This window comes from Ammospiza caudacuta, chromosome 2 (genome assembly GCF_027887145.1).
Source record: "Ammospiza caudacuta isolate bAmmCau1 chromosome 2, bAmmCau1.pri, whole genome shotgun sequence".
Taxonomy (NCBI): Eukaryota; Metazoa; Chordata; class Aves; order Passeriformes; family Passerellidae; genus Ammospiza; species Ammospiza caudacuta.
This window is the reverse complement of record NC_080594.1, coordinates 39260572-39268309: the sequence shown is the minus strand read 5'-3', so window position 1 is coordinate 39268309 and position 7738 is coordinate 39260572. Positions and strand designations below refer to the sequence as shown.

Here is a 7738-nt window from a genome sequence, read left to right as displayed (position 1 = left end):
CTTTCCTCCCAAATTCACAAATGTTTCATCCACACTTACTTATTTTACAGGGATTTATACAAATGCCAGGAGGTACCTAGCAGTGCCCTACACGTTTCATGGCCCCAGTGAAAAAACAAACAATGCTACAGCCCAGATGTGACCTAGTGGTGCAGTTTAACCCATTGAGAAGACAAAACAGCAGCTTAGAAAGCCACCCCGGATATTTTTAACTACACAGTGGAAGAGCTGAGCACTTAGGGCTGGAAAAAGGCCAGAAGTGAGGGGAAGATTGCGGCACGGAGCTCAGTCTCCTCTATCCCTGCGGAGCCGAACTTGGGGAGCCCCTGGGACCTACACTCACGGTGGGAACTTAGGGGATAGTGACGATGTCTCTCAGGGGCACTGGCCACACGGGACAGGAGGGGGGACCTGCTGTGGGGAGACGAGACACGGACGGGTATCCCTGGGGGTTTCTGAGGAGAATGCAGGTAGTGGGTCACCAAGGACAAGGGACCCTGCGCGGAGCGGTGAGATGGAGCCTGTGGAAGTGCGCTCCTCGGGCTTGGGGTGAGGGTCGGGGCTCCCCCGGGAGCGGAGGGGAACTCCCGGGTGCCGGGCTGAGGCGCAGGTAGCATCCCTGCCCTGCCCTGCCCTGTCCTGCTCGGCACGGAGGCGCTGAGGGCGCTGCGCGGGGCGGGCTCCCGCGGCGGGGGCGGTGGCGCCGTGAGGGCCGGGCCGTGAGGCGCGTCCCTCCCCTGGGCCGTTTCTCGGCGCGGCTGTTTAATAGCGGAGCCGCCCCCGGCCCGCCCCGTTGGAGCCGGCCCGTGCGGCACGGCGCGGCCGGGGCCGGGGCCGCTGCGGGCCATGGCGGGGGGCCATGGCGGGGGGGCGGCCGGCCGCGCCCGGCTGCTGGCCGTGCTGCTGGCCGGGCTGCTCGGCGGAGCGCGGGGCTTCGGCGACGAGGAGGAGCGGCGCTGCGACGCCATCCGCATCGCCATGTGCCAGAACCTGGGCTACAATGTCACCAAGATGCCCAACCTGGTGGGGCACGAGCTGCAGGCGGACGCGGAGCTGCAGCTCACCACCTTCACCCCGCTCATCCAGTACGGCTGCTCCAGCCAGCTCCAGGTGCGTCGGGGCTCCGCGGGGACCTGGGTGCGTGGGCGAGGTGGGGACGACACACGGCGGGGCCGTGCGGTGCCCGGGCCGGCTGCTGTTCCGCAGCACCCCATCCTCGTCCCCTCCTGCTCGGATCAGTACTAACCCACCCCGAAAGTCGCGCCGCCTCGCTGTGACGCTCCTGGCTGGCTGGGAAGGGAGCGCGGCTCACGCTGGGCGGAGGTGCGGTGTCCCGGCGGTGTCCCGGCGGTGTCCCGGCGGTGTCCCGGCGGTGTCCCGGCGGTGTCCCGGCGGTGTCCCGGCGGTGTCCCGGCGGTGTCCCGGCGGTGTCCCGGCTGCCCGCGGCGAGGAGCGCCCGCCGCAGCGCGGTGCTCCCCTCCCGGCCGCTGGCGGAGGCTGCGGCGGCTCCCGGAGCTCTCCCGGCCGCTGCCCTCCGTCCCGGCCGTGCCCCAGGTGCCGCGCCCGATTCCGTGCGGAACGAGCGGGGCTGGCCGCGGGGAGCTGGGGCAGCTCGGGACCCCGCCGGCAGCTCCACCGCCAAAGTTTCTTTCCCAGGCGAATGGCAGGATCCCTGTCCTCCCCACGGGCATGGATTTCCTCAAACAAAACCCAGCTTGTTTCTCGGGGCAGAGTTCCCGTGTCAGCACGCAACTCCTCTCACGGTGTCGCGTCGCCGAATTACTATTATTCAAAAGACGAGAAAACTACAATAAATTATTACTGTCGTAAATGCATACGTGAACTTATTGTAAAATAAAAACCATTTTTCTGGGAGGATCGTGAACATAAGTATTTCAATAAATGCTTTTTTCCTCCTATTTGTTTCTTAGCTGAAATATCCAGGCAATGCTCAGAACAAATATATGTATTTGTTTAAACCCCTTTAATTTGATTTTCTGCTTTCTTAAATTGTACCCTCGAGGTTTAAATCTGGCTAAATCCCACTTGCTTCATTGGAACTGATGGGCCAGATTTACATGGAGCTAATCTAGGGAGTAAAATTTTCAGACTTTGGCTTTGGACCACATTTGAACTGAAAAAAGACAACATTGTTGGGTTTTTTTCTCTCTTTTGTTTTTATTGTTCTTGGTTGATTTGTTTTACGCTGCTTCCTGGTTTTTTTTAAGACAAGGGACCAAATATTACTGCTAAAATGGAAAAAAAAGAAAACTTTTTATATTGCAACCTGTTTCATTTTCCCTCAACACACTTGTGATTTCTGTTTCTCTCTTCCAGTTCTTCCTGTGTTCAGTTTATGTGCCGATGTGCACAGAGAAGATTAACATCCCCATAGGTCCCTGTGGAGGCATGTGCCTCTCTGTCAAAAGAAGATGTGAACCTGTTTTAAAAGAATTTGGGTTTTTCTGGCCAGACGCCCTAAACTGCAGCAAATTCCCACCCCAGAATGATCACAACCACATGTGCATGGAGGGCCCAGGAGACGAAGAGGTTCCCCTTCACAGCAAGACCTCCTTGCAGCCTGGAGAAGAGTGCCACGGCATGGGATCTAACTCAGATCAGTACATTTGGGTGAAGAGAAGCTTGAGCTGCGTCCTGAAGTGTGGCTACGACGCTGGTCTGTACAGCAGGTCAGCCAAGGAATTCACAGATATCTGGATGGCCATATGGGCCAGTCTTTGCTTCATCTCGACTGCCTTCACAGTCCTGACCTTCCTGATTGATTCATCCAGATTTTCCTACCCGGAGCGGCCAATCATATTTTTGAGCATGTGCTACAATATTTATAGCATTGCTTATATTGTGAGGCTAACTGTGGGCCGGGAAAGGATATCCTGTGATTTTGAAGAGGCAGCAGAACCTGTTCTTATCCAAGAAGGTCTTAAGAACACAGGATGTGCGATAATTTTCTTGCTGATGTACTTTTTCGGGATGGCTAGCTCCATCTGGTGGGTTATTCTGACACTGACGTGGTTTCTGGCTGCGGGACTCAAGTGGGGCCACGAAGCAATCGAGATGCACAGCTCCTACTTCCACATCGCAGCCTGGGCCATCCCGGCGGTGAAGACCATTGTCATTTTGATTATGAGACTTGTGGATGCAGACGAGCTCACCGGCCTCTGCTATGTTGGGAACCAGAACCTGGATGCGCTGACAGGCTTTGTTGTGGCTCCGCTTTTTACCTACCTGGTCATCGGGACTTTATTCATTGCAGCGGGACTCGTGGCCTTATTTAAAATCAGGTCTAATCTCCAGAAAGATGGAACTAAAACTGACAAACTGGAAAGACTGATGGTCAAAATCGGGGTCTTTTCAGTGTTGTACACCGTCCCAGCAACGTGTGTCATTGCCTGTTATTTCTACGAAATCTCCAACTGGGCCATTTTCCGCTATTCGGCAGATGATTCCAATATGGCAGTGGAGATGCTCAAAATTTTCATGTCCCTTCTGGTGGGTATTACATCAGGTATGTGGATCTGGTCAGCCAAAACTCTGCACACGTGGCAGAAGTGCTCCAACAGACTGGTGAACTCAGGGAAAATGAAACGGGAGAAGAGAGCGGACGGTTGGGTGAAACCCGGCAAAGGGAACGAGACCGTGGTATGAGAAAAGGACAGCATCCCACTGCTCTGACTGCTCTCCTGTGAAGGACTGATCATGTGCAAACGTTGCTGTGTAAATGTTGGGAATAGAGTAGGGGATCGTTGCACAACCTGTCGGGGGATGGGAGGAAAAAAAAAAGCCTTAAAGAATAAACAGCAAAAGGATCATGCTGCAGATACAATAGCCATAAACTATGCTGCCCAAAATAGGAGAGCCCAGGGAGGCTATAAAAGCTGTGAAATAGCCAAACATGTTATCTTCCTTTTTTAAGTCTTGAACTCTTTAGAAATGGAGGTGCTGTAGCCCATAGCTGTGCGACGATGTTTTCCTTTCATTGCCTTACAGCTGATGGAGGACAGGCAGTCCAGGGCCAAATTCTGGGCTTAATTAGGGTCCAGTTACCAAGTTACCAGAAGATGGAGCAGGACCTCAGTCAGATGTCTTCTTTGTGAGTTCAGCATTGAGAAGGAAGTGCTTGATGAGGATTCTGTCTTTATGCCCTGGGGAATTCTGGTGTTCCAATACACTGCACAATTCAGTCAGGGATCATGTCCTGAAACAAATAGTAAATGGACTTTCCAGGTCTTACCCGTGATGAGTAGGATTTAGTGAGGCATTAGTGAGGATGACTTTTGAGTCATCTAATGGCCTAATAATAATTTTGACTCATTCTTTTTGCCATTTATAACCTGGTCTGAATGGAGAGTTGATTCTGCCTTGTGGGAATTTGAACCTCCCCGTGTTTTTTCCCACCTCAGTTATTCTGTGGTTCTACCAATATTTATAAAATCTAAAAGTTTTACTCAAGGCTGTCCTCAGAAGTAGAGGAATCAGCTCAAGGTGGGATACTGTGTATGGTCTTCTGCATCTATTATCGTTATCCATTTCCTCCATTCCTGCACCTTCAGGTGCTCCTGCTATTTCTAGCAGACCACTTTATTCTGCTGCATTTATTAGCTTTAAAAAAAGTCTTAACTCTGTAGTGATCCTTCCTTCAGAAAAGAGAAAAATTAGTTGAAGGTACCTTCAGACAATGCCATGTTTCTCCAAGCAAACGTACTTGACTCTGGAGACTCATTGCATGAAGCAATTAAGTCTTAATGTATTTCATTCAGTGTGATGGTATCTCCTCTGTAGACGCCAGTCTGGGGAGAAGCAAAATGTTAAATTGCTTGGCAACCTCGTGTTCACACAGATCAGTTGTATAATTATGTGTGTCAGTTGCAATTAAAAGAACATTCTCAGCCCATGACATTGCAGTACAGCTGACTGCCTCACAACGATGCTTCAATTGCTCACTGACAGCTATGGAGACAGTTTTTAATGTATATTTACACACAGAATGTGAGCAGGCATTCAGTCCTCAGGAGCAACAAAGACCTTTCCAGTTTTTGTAAAGGGACACAAGAAATCCAACTTCTTGGTGAATAATGTTTGAAAGAAACCATTACATTTCTTATTATTTTATATGAGGAGGCATCAGCCTGTGGGGAGCTGAATGTAGTGTCAGGGGCTTGTGAGAAAGGTGATGCAAATACAAATATCCTAGAAGCACTTAGAGAACACTGTTAGGATGCTCTATCCCTTTGAAACACTTTTGATTTTATCTATGTGCCCCAAGCTTTTGCTTCCTTTGTTTGTGTGGAACCTGATCAGCTGCAAAGCATCGCCCTGGTGCCCCAGCTCCCATGATCTTCCAGGGCAGCTGAGAACAGATGCTGCTTTATTAAAATACTTGCTTTCCACACAGGTGCCCATGTGCTTCCCAAACCACAGTTCACTCCAGCTCTGGAAGTGAGTGCTAATCCATCCCAGAAGCATGTATTGTTTCAATGTCAGTGTCGAAACATGTGCTAGAGAACTTTTTTTTTCTTTTACAAACAAAATCCAGACCCCAAACAAACCCTAATGGCAGTCTTTGCGGTTGGGCTCCCTCTCCAGCAGAACAAGTGACAACTTGACACATTCTGTTCAAGACACACAAGCACTGTCTTGGCCAACACCACATTCCAGCTGGGCCTTTTCACCCTCTCCATAAAGTCTCTCGCTGTTAGTGTTGTGTTTGGATCTGGTTATTCCTTTGTGGACGAGGAGTTTTGCAAGTGTGAGATCTTCAGATGGCGGAGCTTCTCCATCATGCAGTCTTTCTGCTGGCACAGTGAGGAATGTAAAGTCAGCAGCTGGATGCTGGCTTCCAAGGAGCAAGGATGCAGTATGACCCTTTTTTGTAACCTACTATTTGGCCGTGCCAAGGTGTTGTGTTCACTCAAGGTGTGCTTCAGTCTGAAAGGCTTTGGATACTCTCCTGGACAATAAGACCCATGTTTGAGTAGACTGATTCAATAAATGGCGTTTTTAACCTTGCTATGTACACAGAAGTGAACGTTAAATAGTGCCTTTTTATGAAATCCTTGCATCTCTGCCTGTGACACTGTGAACTGTTGACGGAGGGGTGCTCCTGGTGATGTGAGACACAGTGAGCTGGATGAGGATGGCACTGTGTGGCCCTAGGAGGGACCTGGAGGGATATTCCATTAAAGCATGTGAGCGATTCAAATGCTGTGGGAAAGAGGTGGGCTGGGGGGAGGCACCAGCTGCTGTTCCTGAGGACACATCTTTCCCCAGCAGATGGGGGAACGCTGTACTGCCCCAAAGTGAAATTAGTGGTTGCATCAATCAGACCATTCCATTGATGTATTCACCCCCATGCATTTACCTGGCTTCATGTCAGGCTGTGCAAGCGGGAGGACGCAGCAGACAGCCTAAAACCTGGCACTTGCCAAGCAGAGTGGGTATCAGCAGCTCCACAATTCTCTCATTTCAGCATTGTTGGGAGCTTAAAGCCATAAGGGGTGTGACTAATCCTGTCTCGGAAGTGCAGTTGCTGTGGTTATACAAGCACAGACGTTGCAGGCGTTTCCTTCCACTGCACAGCCCCTGCTCCCACCTCCCCCCTCAGCCTGTGCTCTTGGCACTGCAGTGTTCACAAGCGTCTGCCAGAGAGGTACAAGCTTAGCTCTTACATTGAACAGACAACTTAGCTCCTTTCTCTGAATTTTAAGGAAATAGACACTGATTATTTTGGGGTGTACAGAAAATATATCTACTTCAATGTATGTACTGTAAATTTCTAATTTATCACTGTAAAAAAACCAAAACAACTTTGCTATTTAATTTTTATATCAAAATAAAACTTTAACCTCTGTGGATAACGAAAGAATTCCTGGCAGCCTTCACATTTTTGGTGAGTTTGTTTCTTAAATAGGCTTCAGCATTGTTGGAAGTGCTTTTTTGCCCTGAAGGAAGAAGGACTGAAATGCTCATGCTGTGGTGAGAGGATGCTTTGAATGGGTTAATCCAGCATGGTTTGGATCTAATAACTGAGAACAAGACATGGTTGGGCAATGGTGAAAGTATGTTTCTGCTCATGGGGTGGACAGAAACCCTTTCAAAGATGGCAGGCAGGTCCTGGGTGCTGGCTGGGGCTGCAGCTGGAGCTTTGGTGTTGTGGGAGCATGTCCCCAAAGCCCAGCTGGAAGGCAAGGCAGAAACATGGCCTGCTGCTGCTCTAGCACTGCTGTGATGTGGCTCCAGAGAAGAGCAGCACCTCCTGTAAGGCTCCTTTTCTTCCAGGTGTTACGGAATACATAGATCCGAAGCAGGAGAGCTCAGACCCAGAGTGTATGGTGGAGGAGGGCAGCGTCACCACTGGTCTGTTCAGTGTATGGAAGGGGAAAACCCTAATCTGAGCAACCTGCTTGAAATGAGTTCATTCCTATAGGTGATTTCAGGGATTTCAACCCTTCAGAGGAAAGATTCAATTGAATGTCTACATGTTTTTCTAAAAATTTAGGCTTATTAATGCTCTACTTTTCTTTACTGTTTGTCATTTCTGTCCACAGTTGTGATGGATGGGGATAGCAAGGAGTTGCCTTTTGTGTGCATCCCTCACCAGTTTCTTTTGACACTGACAGAACAGTATGCAATATTAATTATTTAAACCCACTTAATTGTCATCATGAAACAATCTGTGTGTGAGATTATTTAATTAGCAGAATGTTATTCTAATAAGAAC

The 7738-nt window shown here is 49.7% G+C and overlaps 2 protein-coding genes across 2 annotated transcripts; one reads left to right on the top strand and one right to left on the bottom strand.

Annotated features, from left to right (window-relative positions):
• Positions 1-236: 236 nt before the first annotated feature.
• LOC131572400 (nematocyst expressed protein 3-like) lies at positions 237-848 on the bottom strand. The gene has a single exon (XM_058825571.1). It carries the CDS (start codon positions 846-848, stop codon positions 237-239), a length of 612 nt encoding a protein of 203 aa, XP_058681554.1.
• On the top strand, positions 815-6872 carry FZD4 (frizzled class receptor 4). The gene is made up of 2 exons (XM_058800659.1): positions 815-1110; positions 2338-6872. Exons 1-2 carry the CDS (start codon positions 847-849, stop codon positions 3664-3666), a joined length of 1593 nt encoding a protein of 530 aa, XP_058656642.1. The 5' UTR covers positions 815-846; the 3' UTR covers positions 3667-6872.
• The last annotated feature ends 866 nt before the right edge of the window (positions 6873-7738 follow it).